The 17,876-nt window shown below is 36.6% G+C and overlaps 2 protein-coding genes across 9 annotated transcripts in view; both read left to right on the forward strand.

Moving 5' to 3' along the window:
* Positions 1-17,876, forward strand: part of LOC109419762 (trafficking kinesin-binding protein milt) — a 278,035-nt gene that overhangs the window by 73,195 nt on the left and 186,964 nt on the right. The window lies entirely within an intron of this gene.
* On the forward strand, positions 5,229-16,743 carry LOC134287679 (uncharacterized). 3 transcript variants are annotated; one of them, XM_062850119.1, is made up of 3 exons: positions 5,229-6,159; positions 6,228-6,301; positions 6,364-16,743. In XM_062850119.1, exon 3 carries the CDS (start codon positions 15,080-15,082, stop codon positions 16,115-16,117), a length of 1,038 nt encoding a protein of 345 aa, XP_062706103.1. In that variant the 5' UTR covers positions 5,229-6,159; positions 6,228-6,301; positions 6,364-15,079; the 3' UTR covers positions 16,118-16,743. The 3 variants fall into 3 exon arrangements, with proteins under 3 accessions (XP_062706103.1, XP_062706101.1, XP_062706102.1); XM_062850117.1 differs by having other exon boundaries at positions 5,229-6,301; XM_062850118.1 differs by having other exon boundaries at positions 6,228-16,743.

A 17,876-nucleotide genomic window follows, 5' to 3' on the forward strand; every position in this document is an offset into this window, starting at 1 on the left:
TTGTGCAATTACACCAGGAGTTTATTCTGGGATTTCTCCAGGAAATTCACCATCAAGTTCTCACGGGATTCTCTTAGAAGTTCTTTTCGAGGTTGCTGGGGGAACTTATTTCAGGGTTCCTTCTGGAAATTCTTCTGGGATTCCTTCGAGATTTTTTTTTCCTAAATTCGGTCAGGGATTCCTTGTACGATTTCTTCAAGATTGCTTCCGGAATTTCTTGTGGATTCCTCCACGTATTACATCCTCAAAGATCTTATCAGTGGTCATGAGGGGGAGGGGGGGGGGGGGGTTTCGGCCAATGACCATTTTGTATGGACAAATAAAAAAATTTGTATGGACTAATGACCACGCGGGGGGGGGGGGGGGGGGGTGGGGGGGTTGAAAAGTCCCAAAAAAAATGACCACGTGGTTTATGGGCAGCCCCTAAATGACAAGAAAGACTTGGAAAAACAATATTTTGCGACGTGCAGTGCCCTATGGATGTTTATCTGCTTTCGCTTCGTTTTGTAGCTGTGACTATTTCGAATATTTGTTCTATGAACGTTTAGGTTGAATGGTTGAATGCCAACACAGTATTTTATTTAAACCAACCTCCTTTTATTCGTTATTGAATTTCAACAATCATAAACGGCTTCCTAATCGCCATCTCCGAACTACGACGTCTTGCCACTCTTGTACATTTGGTAGAGCACGACTCCGTACGGTGCAGCGAATCCGATTGTGCTGATCAGGAAGAATTTGGCCGTAAAAGCGTACGGGTTCTTCAGATTGAACGGAAGGGGATTCTGCGAAAGGGGGAACCGAATGCTATCGTATGAATACTTTGTCGTAAAGGATTTCACCTCAAATGTTATGCTTACCCGGTACTTTCGGGGGTCCATGTGGGTGGGCTTCTCGGCCATCGTATCCACTGCCTCGCGACAGAAGCTTCTGGAGACATCTTCGGCGCTCATGGTTTTGAGGTTTCACGATTTCACGGAACGTTTCTGCGGTGGGTCTTCTGCAACGCAAGTGACAGTCAAAAGTGAAGATGTTCTTCGAGCCAGAGACTGCTTCGATTGTATTGATTTCGTTTTGAATCCAACACTGAACAAAATTGTCGAATGATAATGACTGTGACAATGACCCGTTTCGCTTACAAACCTCGACATAACGACAAAATTATAACGATTCCTCTCTGAAAATCGTCTAAAACTATTTAAACTAGACCTCTTTTTTGCTAACCCACATTACAGCACATTTGGCATCTTGCCACCTATGGATGGTGATGGTACTCAATCAAACCTGGGCAACGTATACGAGGTAGCTCATGAGCTAGCTGCAAATGCTTGAACAAATCCCAATTAGAAGTCCGGTTTACTTGGACGCTAGCTCGATGTGTAGTAGCGTGCCAGCAATTTAGTGCTATTCCTTCGTTGTCGTACTACGTGCCGTCGAGGGTATGATACGGGGGAATTATTTAAAGTGCACCCATGGAACAGCACCAACCAGCGTATAAAGTAGCTTCTAGAAATTCAGTTTTTTTTTTATCTGTATTAACGAGATTTTTAGCCCTAGGCCCTAGGACCCACGCTTTACTTCCCTTCCGAAGGAAGAACTCACATTTTGCGAGTTTGTCGGGAGTGGGACCCCGACTAGAAAATTATACCAAGTTTGTATCATATTGTGTTATGATGTTATAATATTTTTCTCTAACTTATTATGTTATAAACTAGCTGCAGGATGATGTTAAAATATCTAAAATTGTAACGAAAAGTACACTGGTTCAATCAAGATTATATCCTATTTTGTTATAATCATATCAAAATTATAACAAAATGTGATATGAATTTTAGCTTCTGGATTACTGGTTTCTATCATAATTTGATATAATTTTGTTGCATTATTTCCCAAATATCGAAGATTCAAAACCAAATTTTAATTCAATGAGTTATAAAACAACATTTATAACATCATGTGATATAATTGAGTTATAGTATTTTAAAAACACCAAGGATGTTGAACATGATTATATCACAATGAGTTATAAATATCATGATTTATTAGGATTATGTTATATTTTTGTTACAATTTTCTAGTCAGGACTCGATCCCAGGTCCTTGGCGTGATGGTCAAGTGTTCTAACCATCACACCAGATCCGCTCCACAGAAATTCAGTTGTATTTGCACATCTCATATTCTGCTAATCGTTCAATTTCTTGAAGTTTTAATCAGGAAAATGCAACGTAACGTACCAATTTGAACCATTTTCTCCTGCAACAAATTGGTACCAACGCATGACATTATAATCCTTCGGTTCGTCATCGTTGGACCGTTTCGAAGTGATATATCGTCAAATTAAAAATAACAATAATGTTCTGCAGTTGAAATCAGAATAACACACTTAATTTAGAATACCGTGTTCGGTAAATTTTTGACGAAAATAGAACAGCTGAATACGGCTATAATGCATTGTTTACCTTTTGCACCCGCTTTTGACAGTTGGTGTACTGAACCTCAGTAAAATCGATTACCGAAGCTACCGAAATAGTTCTGCTGTTCTATTTTCGTCAACAAAGTGCTGAACAAGCAATTCAGAATTGAGTGTGTAGAAAGTTAAATTCTAATGAATTTTGAACAAATCTTCATTATCATAAATACAGTATGAACACTTTCAGAAATAGCTTGCTAAATTAGTCAGATGTATGTATTTATAAATTTTCGTTTAAGGCGAAACTGGAAGCATTTCCTAATTTTTTTTGGTTTTTGATTTTTTTATTAAATAACGAAGCAATATTTTCAAAATCGGTTTTCGTACACATGTGGAGTATGGATCAAGGTATCATCTTTGTGAAATTTTATTCAAAAATGGTTTCTGCAAAAACGAAAAACATTTTCCACCACGAAAAAAAAAATCAGGAGATACCTTGATCCATACTCCACATGTGTACGAAAACCGATTTTGAAAGTATTGCTTCATTATTTTATTAAAAATCAAAAACCAAAAAAATTAGGAAATGCTTCCAGTTTCGCCTTAATGTGCTTGCTTATTTGTTTTGGAGTCTTAAAAAAAGTGCCGATTTTAAGCGTGAATGTAGTTATGACAGAAGAGTCTATTGATTTTTCTTCGATTTTACTTCTAATGAGCCGTCCAAGTATTTTCTTATGTCCCTACGATAGACTATCGTCGTCGCCCGTCTAGCATTATGTAATACTATGAGCTCTAATATTATTTGATGATGTGAATAGCGGCGACGACGGACGAAGGCCGGTCCCATCGAATTTTCTTTTTGTTCTTGGTTGTTTCGTCTCGTCTATAGTGTGCATCGAGCGGGACGATCCATGCCGCCGGCAAGTGGCATGCCAAATATTCGCGTCAATCAACGGCGCTGCATTTGAATGAAACAGTTGTTCGCACGAGTAAGCTAGGCAGGCACCGCCAGTAGATAAATGTTTAGCTTGTGTTGGATTCAATGAGTCATGTTCGTTTCTTTTGTCTTAAAAGAAATTCGCACTACATATGTTGTTTCGTATCGTTTCTTTTTTGTTAGAAATTGTAGAGACATACTACCGTGGACGATTTTTTGCTTGTGTTAATTACTTGATTCACCATTTCTCGTACATTAAAATGAACTGAAACGAAATTTTATTTTAACCCCGGAGAGTCAAGTCTCATTCGCATACCCATAGATTTACTCCAGGAGATCTTCCTGAAATTCTTCCAGGAATTCTTCTGGAAATACTCCAGGAATTTCATCCGGTATACAAGAGTTTCTTCCGCGATTTCTCTAGATTTTATCATGGACTGCCCCATGATTTCCTTCTGAGATTCCTCAGGTAGCTGCTTCAGAGATCCATCCAGGGGTTTATACAGGATTTGCTTAAAAATTCCCCCTGAGATTCGTCCATGAGCTTCCGCTGGCATCCCTAAAAAGGATCTAACTAAAATTTCTCCAGGAGTTCGTTCCAGGAATTCCTTCTGGGATACCCCAGAAGTTCCAGGATAACTTCCCAGATTCCTTCAGAGATTTCTTCCGAGATTTTTTTTTTCTGGGATTGCCATGGGAATTCTTTTCTGTTGTTTCTCCATAAATTTATGCCAGGATTCCTCCAGGAGTTTATTCTAACTGTTTTCTAGCAGGAATGGGAACATTCACTTGGAAAGAGTTACTGTTACTTGATATTTTCACAGCTCAGAAACATGTTATCAAAAAAACAGCGTATGAAGGACTTTTACCTTGAAGTTTTATCCAGAAGTTTTGCAAATAAAGTAAGGGTCGCACGCGCATTCCAAAGTGGTGAGAGAGCTGTGAATGCTAACTATTGTAAAAGTTATTCATACACTGTTGTTTGATAGCTTGTTCCTAAGCTGAGAGAATAGCAAGCTAGTGTAACTCTTACGAAGTGAGAGTTTCCATCCCTGTCCTCAGGGAGCTCCTTTAGAGAATTCCAGGAATAACGGCGGAACAAATTCCTGGACGAATACCGGTAGGAATACCTGAAGGAGAAATCTCGGAAGTAATTCCTAGAGAAATCCTAGAAGAAATGTCTGTATGAATCCCGGGACGAGTTGCTGGAGAAATATTGAAAAGCACTTCTGTAATTCATCTCAGAAAAAAAAATCCTAGAAGGATCCCAAAGAAGCTTCTGAACACATCCTGAACAAACCCTTGGAAGAATCTCTGGAGGAGGTTTCTGGTATAACTCAAAAGGAAGTCCTGTAGAAGTCCTGAAAAAAAATCTAAGGAAAGCACGGAAGGAATTCCTAGAGACTGAATTCCTGGGGAATCTCAGAGGTAATTCCTAGAGGAACCTAGGAAAGAACTTTTACAGAAATGCCGGAGCTCTTAGAAAATCCTAGATGGAACTCTTGGGAAACTCTTAAAAGAGATCCTGGACCTGGAGGACTCCTGAGCAGAATTAGTTCAAACCTTTTTGAGGATCTCAGAAGAAACTCCTGGAAGAATCCCATGGGGAACTCCCTCAGAAGAACCTCAGAGGAATACTTCTGGAAGAATCATGCAATTCATTTCTGGAGACATCGTGAAATGGATTGCTGATGCTGGAGTAATTTCGGGAGGAATTCTTGGGAGAATGCCAGACTGGAGGAATCTCACCAGCAAGTCATAAGTTGGCACACTTTTAGCTAGGTTCCATCAGGGACTCTACAAGTCCACCCGGGATTCATCCAGAGATTTCTTCCGAGAATTATTTCTTGAATTCCTTCAGAATTCCTTACAGGATTCTTCCAGGATGTTTTTTCTGAAGATTTATTCTGTGATCCTCTAAGCAATTCAGCCGGCATTAATCTAACAAATCTTTCCGAGGATGCTTCGGGAATTCCTTCCGGAAATATTTTATGATCTCCAACCAACCAGACAGAACCATGCATCGATCATCAGACAACCACAGGATCCAGCCTCGACGCCAACATGCAAGTAAACCCAAGTCAACCTGAAACAGAACAAGAAAAAACATACAGATCCCTCCCCTACATACCAACTTTATCCCAACGAATAACAAAAATCCTTGCCATAGACTATCCCGACATTTCCATTACGACCAGACAGCAACGTACAATTAACGATCTCCACACCAAAGTTAAATATCCTAAAAGAAAAGAAGAGATTAGTAATGTTATATACAAAATTCCCTGTAACGACTGCAACAACTGCTATATTGGTATGACGAGAAATAATTTGCACCGTAGATTAGCTGGACATAGATCAAATGTAAACAAACTGGACAAAATGATTAATGACAATACAAACACTGAAACAGCGACCACCGCATTAGTTGAAGCGACAACCGCACTAATACAACATTGCGTAGACCATAACCATCGATTCAACCTAGACCAGACACAAATTGTAGACCACAGTCACAAACAATCCACACTTCCATTCCTAGAAATGTGCCACATTGCTAACACAGAACACACAGTCAATAAAAGAACAGACATAGACAGGCTAAGTACGACATACGCGGGGATACTACACAGTATTAGGAACATTGACAAACACAACAAATCGAGAAACAATAATAATTTAGACGAAAGTTAGATTATTCCGATAGGGCATCACCGCTACCAAAATGAACGGTCCGAATAAGGGAGTATGCTAAAGAGGGAAAATTTTCGCCATTGCCAAAAAACCGTTAAACTGAAAGTGATTCCGAAGTGTAAGATATTTTAATGTTATAGTTTTAAAGGACATAATTAATTGATAAACCGCACACCCACTTTACAGCATGTACCAAAAACGACACAAAAAGGGACAGTTACAGTTAGACAAAACAATTGACAAAAAACGATAGTAATTATGTAAGTAACTGAGCAAATTTATGTTAAGACAAAATTGTTCAAAACCCAAATACCAATTACAGTTTCCCCCTGAGGAAGACACTATCCCCGTGTCGAAACGTCGGGTGAATAAAACAACTCGTTTTTTAAATCCCAAGACTGCGTAGCCGTTAATCGAGAGAGTCAACCATACAGTCGTATTTCAATAGCCATTTATGATCTCCTTCCGAAATTACCTCAGGAATTCTCCCGGGATTCCGCCACGACTGCTCTAGGAAATGCATGCAAGGTTCATTCTAGGATTTCTTGAGAAAAAAAATATTTCTGAGGTTTATCTAGGAAACCGTCCTGGAATCTTTCAAGGACTTCTTCCGGTATTCTTCCAAGAAATTCTTCCAGGAACTCGTTCCAGGATTCTTTAAAGAATTACTTCTGCGATTCTTTCAAGAATCCTGTGAATTACTGTGGGAATTCTTTCGAACTCCTTACAGAGTTACTTCATGAACCTCTTTCGAGATTCCTCCAGAAACTACTGCCTGGGTTCGTTTGGAAACTCCTTCCGGCATTCCTCCGGGAACTCATTCTGGAATTCTTCCAGAAGCTTTTCCTGGCATTTCTTCAGGAACCCTGTTCAGGATTTTTCTAGGGATTCTTTTCTGTATTCCTCCAGAAGTACCTTTTAAAACTTCTGTAGATCCTTCTGGATAACGTCAGGAAGTTCATTCCGGAATTCTTCCAGATATTCCCTCAGATAGAAATCCTCCAGGAGGCTATTAGGGAATTCTATCTAGCGTATTTTGAGGAATTCCTCCTGGAGTTTTTTTTTATGGAATTCCTTACGAGACTCCTCTCGGAAATTCATATAAAGCTCCTACAGGAGTTTCTTGAGGAATTCCTCCAACATTTTCTCAAGCAACTCTCCCAATAGCTTTGCAAGGAATTTTCCCCGGAGTTCTTTCTTGTTTGCATCCTATTGTGCCTTCCCGGATTCCATGTTTCCACGCATTCCTTATGGAAACACAAGTTTTGAAGACATTCCAAAGAAAGAATTCCTGGAGAAATCCAAGAAGGAATGTCTCCAAATCGTAGAAGGAACCTCAGAAGGAATCATATAAGGAGTTCATGGAGGTAGCCCAGCAGAATCGTTTTAGGAATCTCAGAAGAAACTCCAGGAAGAATTCCCAGCGGAAACTTCTGAAGAAACCCCCCAAGAAGATTCTCATGCTGACCTCCCTGAGAAATCCCATCCAAGAAGAACCTGGAATTACTTTCTGGAGAAACCACGGAATTTCGGGAGAAAATTTGGAAAGAATTTCCAATGGAATCCAGGAACTCCTGGAAGATTTCTCAAGAAATTCGGAAAGAATCGGTGGAGGTATTCCTGGAGTACCGTAAACCGGGGTCTAATTGATCAGCGTGGTGAAATTGATCATACGCGGACCTAATTGTAATTCTATATTATGATCATAAAATTTATACCTCATCTAGTTCATAGATGTTTAGAGATGGGTGTGGACTTTTCAGTGTTTAGAAAAAGTTAGTTTTGTATTACTTTTTTAAGGGTTTTTCAATGTGTTTCTTACATAGGCAAAACCGTTGGTACTAAAGGGCGAACACGATGAAATTGCCACGCAGAAAATATTGTATAACTTTTGATTGCGTTTGTCAAAGTAGCTAATTTTTTGACCATGAAGAGTATACTATGTGTAGCTAATACCATAAAATTTTCAATAAAGTCGGTTTGCTATTTTGGCTGAACGTAATCAAAAGTGTGTTCTCATTTTTGTGGAACCTTTATTGTGATGGGATGTAGCTGTTCTGGACATGAATTAGTTTCAAAAGCTTAGTTTTTAGTTGAAAAAGTGATTTAAAAGACACGGACAACGTCTTCAGCTTTCGGCTGTACAGACTGTTTTAAACTTAACATTAGACAACGGACAACGGAGCATGCACCAGTGGAAACGGGGAAGAAACTATTCTCACGAAAAGTTTCAACGCCCGAAGCGGGAATCGAACCCTCATCCCATAGCATGGTGCGATTATAAGCTTGGTTACCCCAACCGCACGGCTACGAGGCTTTCATTTTAACTCTTTCATTTTAAAGAAAATTGCATACCTTCAGGCGTTTAATGGTCAATTTCAAAATTTCAATTAAAAATTAAGCAGCTGAATCCATTAGTAATGAGAGTTTTAATGCGTTATTCGTGTTCAGAAGATCAATGTTTAGTAGAGAAGGCAATTTATTATTCTTACCGATGTTAATCAATTTCGCCCCAAAATGGCATATTTATTTTTTTTTTATTTCTGAAGTGATTTAACTCAAAGTTTATCCACCCGGTACTGGTTTTGCAGAAATTATTTTGCCAATATTTGAATCGCTACAAATGTTATCTGCAAAAGATGTTTTGAAGTGATCAATTTGACTCCGGATTACGGTACTCGAATTTCTCGAAGTCCGAATCGTATACTACATGGCCATGAAACTTCAAAGACTTAAATGAAATTACCTTAGCAACCGCAGCGTGCAGTGCCCTATTACATCAATGAACCGTACATTCAAACAGTCAAGATAGAGACAAATCATCGACCTTGTTGTTGTTGTTCAGGAATAATTTTGTTAGTAATGAAGAAAGGGTAAATTTTGTAGTGTATTAAACAATAAAGAATTAGTTATTTGTTTTTTTTTTATTGAAAATAGTTCGAATCGCTCCAGGTACTTCGGAGATGATCCAACATCGGTAAATGAAAATTATCCACTAAACATCTAGAGCCAGTCATTTAGTAAAATTCCTATTGAGTTTGCATTCCCTGAAATTAGATTTTCTACAATAAATTAAAACTAACTCAACTACGTCAATGAGGCTTCAGGGATGTTTTAGATGAGTTTCAAGGCGTTTTGGAGGTATTCCCGGGGTTTTAGGGGGATCCCTGATAAAAAATATCATAAAAATACGATAAATTTTATTGTTACAACACCATTTTTTCGAAAACTATTCACCATTAAATGTATTGTAATTTGCACAGCACACTCACCATCACCCCTATTGTTCTATACCATTCGGCGAATGGTAAATGGCACTTTTACAATAAAAAATGGTGATCGTTATGTATCTTAACCATAAAATTTTAAGAAAATTTTCATACACTTTTTCGCGAAAAACAATAGAATGTATTGTGTTTTTATGAGACATTTATAGGGCAATTTTCAAAAGAAAACAATATATCTTAATGATTTTTCATTGTTCTTACAATACAAATACAATTAATTGAATGGCGTCAAATGAATTGTTGTTACAATAAAAATACAATAATATTTGTTGTTATTTGTAAGCAGTTTTCGCTTTCGAAAATCCATAGAATTAATATTTCCCGCCAGTGGCGTAGCTAGGAATTTGGGGGCCCGGTACGGAACAAAATTCGTGGGCCCCCATGAAAATTACTGATCGCTCTGTTGTATTTTGTACAAAACGATGAAAAAACCTATCAAATCCATCAATGAACGTAAGATTTTTTCTATGAATTATGTCGAATGTTTTTAACAAATTCTTTGGGAATTGTACCAAGTAATATTTAAGGAATTCCTTCAAAGATTGCTTTACCGTTTTCTTTGAAAAAAAATCTTTCTTGAAGAACAATTTGTCTTCAAGAATCTTTCAATTCGTTAATGCAAGGATGTCATTCAGTATTTCTTTAAGCACTCCTTCAGGAATTCTTACAGTGTTGTCTCCGAGGATGTTTTCAAAAATACTTCAAAGTACTTCATAAGATTCTTGCAAAGGCTTCATCGAGTATTTCTCGAAACATTTGTTCAGGAAGTCCACCAGGGTTTCTATCAATAATATCTCTGAGGATTTATTTGGAAGATTCCAGAAAAAAATGCTACAAAAAATTCTCCAAAGATTTTTTGGAACCACATATTCTTCCGAAAAAATAAAATCGGAATCGGGTTCTGTAGGGGTATCTCGATTTTTTCATAATTGGAATCTCCGTCCAAAAAATAGTCGAAATCCAAAATTTTATCATTTTTGATGCCCGGGAACTATTTTTAAAATCCATTTAAAGTTTGTATGGGGATTTTTTTTTGTTCGGGGTGAACTGTCATTTTATCGATTGAATTGTCATTCTACCCACGGAAATTAAAACTGTTTAGTTAATTTAACCGGGAACACAAAGGAATTGAAACGCAATAAAATCACGTTATGCTCACAAGGATTCCAAGGATTTCTTCAGAAATTCCTCCTATGATTCCTTAAAGAACGCTTGTATCGATAAAAATCTGCAAGGGCTCTTCAAGTCCCAAAGAATCCGTTGGATATTTTTTTTTAATCTCCAAGGATTCCTACAGAAGTTCCTCTAAGAAAATTCTCAGAGGAACTTCGTAGGAGTTTTGCAGAAATTCTTTCGAAAAATCCTTCTGGAATTCCACCAACGAATTCTTTAATGTTCATCAACTCAAGGACATTTTCCAAGGATTCCTACAGGGATTTTTGCTAACATTTCTCTGGGCACTATTTAAAATAAAATCAATTGTGATTTCTCAAAGTTCTTTCGAGACCTTCTTTTACCAGGTTATTAATGATCCCGCTAGAAATTCCTCCGAAAAAATCGTTTCAAAAATTCTCTGACCCTGGTAGGGTCAACATGCCCTTACTAATCCTATAATCGCAAATGAATTCTATTCGAAAACTAAGCGATTACGGAACCGATGATTACGTAATTTTTGTTATCATTCGTGCTCACTTCTAACAAAAATACAAAAAAAAAAGAAACAAGACAGATTTGAGACGGATGAAAATTGGAGCGTATATGCTTAAATAGTAAAGGAGCAGATGCGCTATCTTATCAAATAAAAAAAAAATTCTCATGCTACTCCAAGGATTCCTCCTAAGACTGTTTTGCTACTTTCTTCAGGAATTCTTTAAGAATGCCTAGAAGCATCTTTTAAGTGATTAATGCAAGATTAGGATTTCATAGAGGATATCCATAGAGAATTCTTCAGGAATCGATTTTAGAATTCCTACGGGAATTTTTCCAAGGATTTCTTAAATATTTCTCCAAAACAAAACTTTCGTAAATTTGTCAAAAAATTGTTTCAGAATTTCTTCAAGGATCTTGTTAGAAACTACTGCAAGGGTTTCATCAATCGAATAAACCTTTTCTTGTTTATTTTATTTAACAATTTCTCTAAGAATTCAACCGAGGATTACTCTTGGGACTTTTCCAGGACCCGCTTTAGGAATTCTTCCAAGGTTTTATTCAAAATTTTAAAGAAATTCCTTCAAAGAGGCCTTTAGAAATCCCTCCCAAACTTTCTTCGGGAATTTTTCTAAAGATGTCTTTAGTAGTTCATCCAATGAATGCTCTTACGATTTCTCCAAAGATTCGCTCAAAATTTATTTAAGTATTTTCTTAGAATTTCCTCAATTGATTTCATTCATTCTTACTTAAACTTTCAGGACGCGCACCTGTTCGAGCCTAAAAATACACTGTGCTTGCGCTGTACACGACGAGCGAGGTTTTTTTTGGTATTGTTGTACTTTTTACAACGACGCGCGTCCTGAAGGGTTAAACTGATGTCCCCAAGTATTTCACAAATTATTTTCTTTACAACAAATCTTTCGGGCATTCTTTCATGCAAGGATTTCTTCATGTATTTATATAATTACTTCAGCAAGATTTTTTCGAAGATTTTTAAGAAATTCCTCCAAAAATTTATTCAAGGATTCAAGAACTCCTCATTAGAAATTAAAAAAAAAACATAAGATTTTTTTTTTCAAGAAATAAAATAAAAAAAAAAACACATTTTTAGAAATTGCTTTGTGATTTTCTTAGGGAATTGTTTGTAAACTTCTCTGGTTATTTTTTTTTTGTGATTTTCTTCGGCCGTTCCGTTTTAAATTCTTGGATTTTTTTTTAATTCGCAAGAGTGTATCTCATAGAACTCTAAAACCAGACAAAAACCAGCTGCATAACAGACGTAGTTCCGTAAAGAATTATGAAAAAAAATCCAGAGGAATTACCAAAGGAATTTTCTGAGGAATTACCGGAGTCAGTCACCTGTCGAATGAATTTCTAAAAAACCAATGAAATAAAAACAAACGTAAATTTCAGGCATATTAGCAAAGGGACTGCCGGTGAAACTTTCTATGAAATTGCTGAAATCCCGTAGGAATTTCCTGATAAATTTCCAAAGCAATTGCCCAAAGAATATCGAAACTTCAAAAATAATAACTAAAATCAATTTAGAATATTATTGCCGAAAAAAAAATTAATTTCCTTCCAGAATTCTCACAGAAATTCCTCCAGAAAATTCTACTGTGATTCTTTCAATGAATCCTTCAGGTATTCTTACAAGGTTTCCATCAGGAACACCAGTTTCGTCCAGATTCCCTTCACGAAACTTTTGAAAATGATTCTTACTATTTCATGATGCATTTGTTCCAAGTGAGGAACTCCAAGAACTTTTTCTTGAATATATTTTACGATTTATCTAGGAATTACTTCAAGGACTTCTTTACAAATTTCTCTAAAATATCCTTCAAAAGTTGCTACAAACTCCTCCATGCGTTTCTGAAGCAATTTCTTCAATTATATGTATTCCCATGAATTCTATAAAAAGTTTTTTAAGATTTACACAAATGATTCTTTTGGGGCTATCTCACATAATCACTTCAGCAATTTTGTAGAAGAATCCTTTAGGAATTCTTTTTTAAGAAATTTCTCCAAGAATTTCTTTTTGAAATTCCTCAAATGGTTTTACTTGAAGTCCTTCAAAAAATTTCTTAAGAATTTGTTCAAGCACTTCTTTAGTTCTACCTGCGGGGATTTCGTCAGAATACCTCCAATAATTGCTGTAGAAAATCGACCAAAGATTCCTTTAGCGAGTTCTTCAAGTCCTTTTTCACAATTCGTTCAATAATCTTTTATGAAAGTTCAGTGAAGATTTAATCTTTTTCTCCGAGGATTTTTTTTTTCAAGCTACAATACAAAGATTCGTTCAAGGATTTTTTAAAGTTTTCCTTCAGATAATCATACAAGTATGAACACATTCATCCCCAAAGGACAGAATTTTCCCCAAGGCCTCCTGCAAAAATTTCTTCAAATATACAGGATCTCTTTTATTTTTCGATTTGCTCCAAAGAATTTGAGAGGAATTCATTGAGGTTTCCGCCATTGATTTCTTTGAGTAATAATAGGCATGGCATCATTAGTTCTTCCAAAAATCTCTTTGCCTTCAAAATTTCTTCAGGAATTCTTTACCTAAATCCTTCCTTGTACTTAGTACTACTACATAGTACTGTAGTAATCCTTCAAGAATGTCATCAAAGATACCTGCAAAATCAACCCAATGATTCTTTCCGGATACGTCTTGGAATTCATCAAGACAAAGATTCTATAAGAAATTCCTCCAAAAATTCTTGCAAACATTTCTACAAGAATTCCTTCGGGAATACCTCCACAATTTCTTTAGAAAATCTTCCAAGGCTCCATTCAGGTATGGCTCCAAGCGTGATCTCCGAAATTCATGAAAAATATTTTCCATGAGGAACTCCTACAAGATTATTTCCTAAGGCTCATCTGAGGGATTCCTTGAAGGACTTCATGACATAATCCTTGTAGGATTTTATGAAGGAATTCGAAGTGGTATTCCTGAACGAATGTTTGAAGAAATTCCTGAAAAAATCCTTGAAGGAATTCATGAAGGATTCCTTGAGAAATTCCTGTAGAAATTTCAGACTCTAGTTTAATTTAAAAACACTTCACTAATACTTTACTTTTGCAAAAGAAAATAAAAAATGAATAACTCTTTTAAAGAAAAACTAGAAAGGACTAGCAAATTCCTTTTAATTCTACTACTGTGCTTATCTTCGGACAGATAGGCCTATTTCGTCTGTGACTTACAGACTTCTTCAGTGTCAAGTGCTCGACTGAAGAAAACCTCGCATTCGTTGTGGTATTTATACTAGAAGTGTATGTGTAGGTACGTGTGTGGGTAAAAGTGTAGGTATAAAAATGTAGGTACAAAATTGTAGGTACAGTTTTGTAAAAAAGTGGGTGTATCTACCTGTTAGAAAACAGGGTGTCAATAAGATACCTAAAGCTAGGAAAATTCCTACCGATTTGGTAGGTAGTCAATTGGTGTTTGTTGTGTTATTTTTTCCTGCCGATTTGGTAGGTAGTCAATTTGTGTTTTGTGTATTGTGTAATGTTTTGTGTGTGTTAGGTAAAAATTTAAACAGCCACGTGTACCCATTGCCCTGATCCTTGTTAAGTAGTTTTTCATTGTTTTGTTTGTAAATTTCTAAACTTTCTGCAACATCAAGTTTCCATGGGTTAGTAATGTGTCGTAAGAGTTTAATATTTGAAGTATTCAAAAAATGTCCTTCATTGAAAATATGTTCAGCAACTTTAGATTTAAAATGGTGAATGAGTCCCTTGTCTGTGTCTTTGTGTGCTTTTGATACTTCCGTTATGTGTTCTTTGAATCGTGTGTTGAGTGTGCGTTTTGTTTGTCCTATGTATATTTTGTCACAGTGATTACAAGTTATTTTGTAAACACCAGATTTTGTTAAGTTGTCCAACGGGTCTTTCGTAGATCCTAAGAGAGTTTGAAGTTGGTTAGCTTTGCTTGTGAAAACTAATTCAAAACCAAACTTTCTGAGGATTGGTCGGAGTTTTTTGGTGTCATTGTTGTAGTTCACAATTATCCGTTTAAGTGTAGGTTCTGTCTGTGTCAGTGTAGTCAAAGAACGTCTGTATTGTTGTTGTCCACTTTCTCCATTTTTTAGTGAAATTTTTATGGCAAATTTGGAAAAACGCTTAGAAAACAACAAACAGCTTCCTGAAGTCTGGTGGAGATACGTTGACGACGTGTTTAGCATTGTTAAGAAACATCTTTTACCTGAAATCTTGAACAATATCAATAATGCACACAAAAACATCGAATTCACTTGTGAAATTGAACAGAACAACCAACTACCATTTTTGGACATACTCATCGTAAAACAAGAATCAACACTTTCCTTCGAAATTTACAGAAAACCGACACACACTCAACGCACTATTCCAAATTCATCAAATCACTCACATCAACACAAAATTGCATCCTTCAATCACATGATACACCGAATGCAGACACTTCCACTTAGTGAAACAGGAAAAACGAAAGAACTTAATTACATTTTCGAAACAGCACAGTTGAACGGTTACACAAAACAAACAATACAACAGATCATCAACAAAAAGACACAACAACAATACAGACGTTCTTTGACTACACTGACACAGACAGAACCTACACTTAAACGGATAATTGTGAACTACAACAATGACACCAAAAAACTCCGACCAATCCTCAGAAAGTTTGGTTTTGAATTAGTTTTCACAAGCAAAGCTAACCAACTTCAAACTCTCTTAGGATCTACGAAAGACCCGTTGGACAACTTAACAAAATCTGGTGTTTACAAAATAACTTGTAATCACTGTGACAAAATATACATAGGACAAACAAAACGCACACTCAACACACGATTCAAAGAACACATAACGGAAGTATCAAAAGCACACAAAGACACAGACAAGGGACTCATTCACCATTTTAAATCTAAAGTTGCTGAACATATTTTCAATGAAGGACATTTTTTGAATACTTCAAATATTAAACTCTTACGACACATTACTAACCCATGGAAACTTGATGTTGCAGAAAGTTTAGAAATTTACAAACAAAACAATGAAAAACTACTTAACAAGGATCAGGGCAATGGGTACACGTGGCTGTTTAAATTTTTACCTAACACACACAAAACATTACACAATACACAAAACACAAATTGACTACCTACCAAATCGGCAGGAAAAAATAACACAACAAACACCAATTGACTACCTACCAAATCGGTAGGAATTTTCCTAGCTTTAGGTATCTTATTGACACCCTGTTTTCTAACAGGTAGATACACCCCCTTTTTTACAAAACTGTACCTACAATTTTGTACCTACATTTTTATACCTACACTTTTACCCACACACGTACCTACACATACACTTCTAGTATAAATACCACAACGAATGCGAGGTTTTCTTCAGTCGAGCACTTGACACTGAAGAAGTCTGTAAGTCACAGACGAAATAGGCCTATCTGTCCGAAGATAAGCACAGTAGTAGAATTAAAAGGAATTTGCTCGTCCTTTCTAGTTTTTCTTTAAAAGAGTTATTCATTTTTTATTTTCTTTTGCAAAAGTAAAGTATTAGTGAAGTGTTTTTAAATTAAACTAGAGTCTGAAGTAACAAGTTCTACTAAAAGCTCTAAAGTAATAGTAAAGCCTGTAGAAATGCTTGGAGAAGTTCCTGAAGGAATGCATCATTGTAAGCTTTCCTAAATCAATGCTTAGAGGAATTTCTGAAGTAATCCCTGAAAAAAGCTCTGAAGTTAATCTTAGATGGGGGAGAATCGACTGTATTCTGTGCAACTCGGATTTTGACGGCTACGCAGGCTTGTTAAATCAAAACGAGTTGTTATCTAACCCGACGTTTCGACACTTTGGACACCATCCAAAGTGTCGAATCGTCGGGCTAGATAACAACTCGTTTTGATTTAACAAGACTGCGTAGCCGTCAAAATCCGAGTTAATCTTAGAGGAATTTTTGTAGAACTCCTGATGTAACTCCTGATAAATCGTAAAAGATATCCCCAGAGACAAGGACCTTAACTGAAGGAATTCCCGCAGAAACCCTTCAATGAATATGTTAAAAGAAATACTTGATGACATAGTTGGAATAAGTTGGTTGCATTTTTTATACGAGAGTAAAACTTATCCACAAACTTTTGTTATTACAGTTTTGACGTGACATGTGTTCAGATCTTAACTTTAATAAATGAGACCTCTGAATTTCAACTGCTATCCTAAGCTAAGTAAACAGCTATGTTTGGTCCTGTGGTTGGGATAAGTATCAGGGACATTTTCATTATGCTCATGAATTTTGCTTCCATATCGGTACTGAATTTCGTAAAATTATATTTTGATTTTTAGCACATTTTTTCTTGTATTTTGGGACCCCTGTTGGTACAAAGTGCAGTCATCGAAAAAAAGGACTTCAAATAAGTCATCTGTGTGCCCATTTCAAAATCTCACGAAGGGGCCCCTACAAACCCTTCAGCAGATCTGCAAGTATTGAACTTATAATTGAAGCAAACTTTCGCTATTTAAAAAACTTTATTCAAACTAGTGTAAGAAACCTTCACTGATTTGGAGGCCCCTTGAATTCGGTGGCCCGGTGCGGACCGCACCTCCGCACCCCCCCTTGCTACGCCACTGTTTCCCGCTAACATTTATATCCAGCATTTACGAACACTAACGGCCGCCAGAATGATATGTACATTTTATGATACGAATCAAACACTCTGATGTCTGTCTGGTATGTATTGCTTGGCAGCTGTCGATAAGATCTATCATCAATCTTTTCAAATAACTGCCAAATATCACAAGTCAGACCTCAGGCCGTATGATCCATACCATAAATCGTTCACAATTCATGTGGCCATTAGTAACTGTAAATGCTGGAGAAAAATGTTACCGAGAAATATGAATTCTTT

Source organism: Aedes albopictus, chromosome 2 (genome assembly GCF_035046485.1).
Source record: "Aedes albopictus strain Foshan chromosome 2, AalbF5, whole genome shotgun sequence".
NCBI lineage: Eukaryota > Metazoa > Arthropoda > Insecta > Diptera > Culicidae > Aedes > Aedes albopictus.

Bases quoted from the DNA above. Each gene is read 5' to 3' on its own strand.
- LOC134287679 (XM_062850117.1), top strand. From the start codon at position 15,080: ATGGCAAATTTGGAAAAACGCTTAGAAAACAACAAACAGCTTCCTGAA.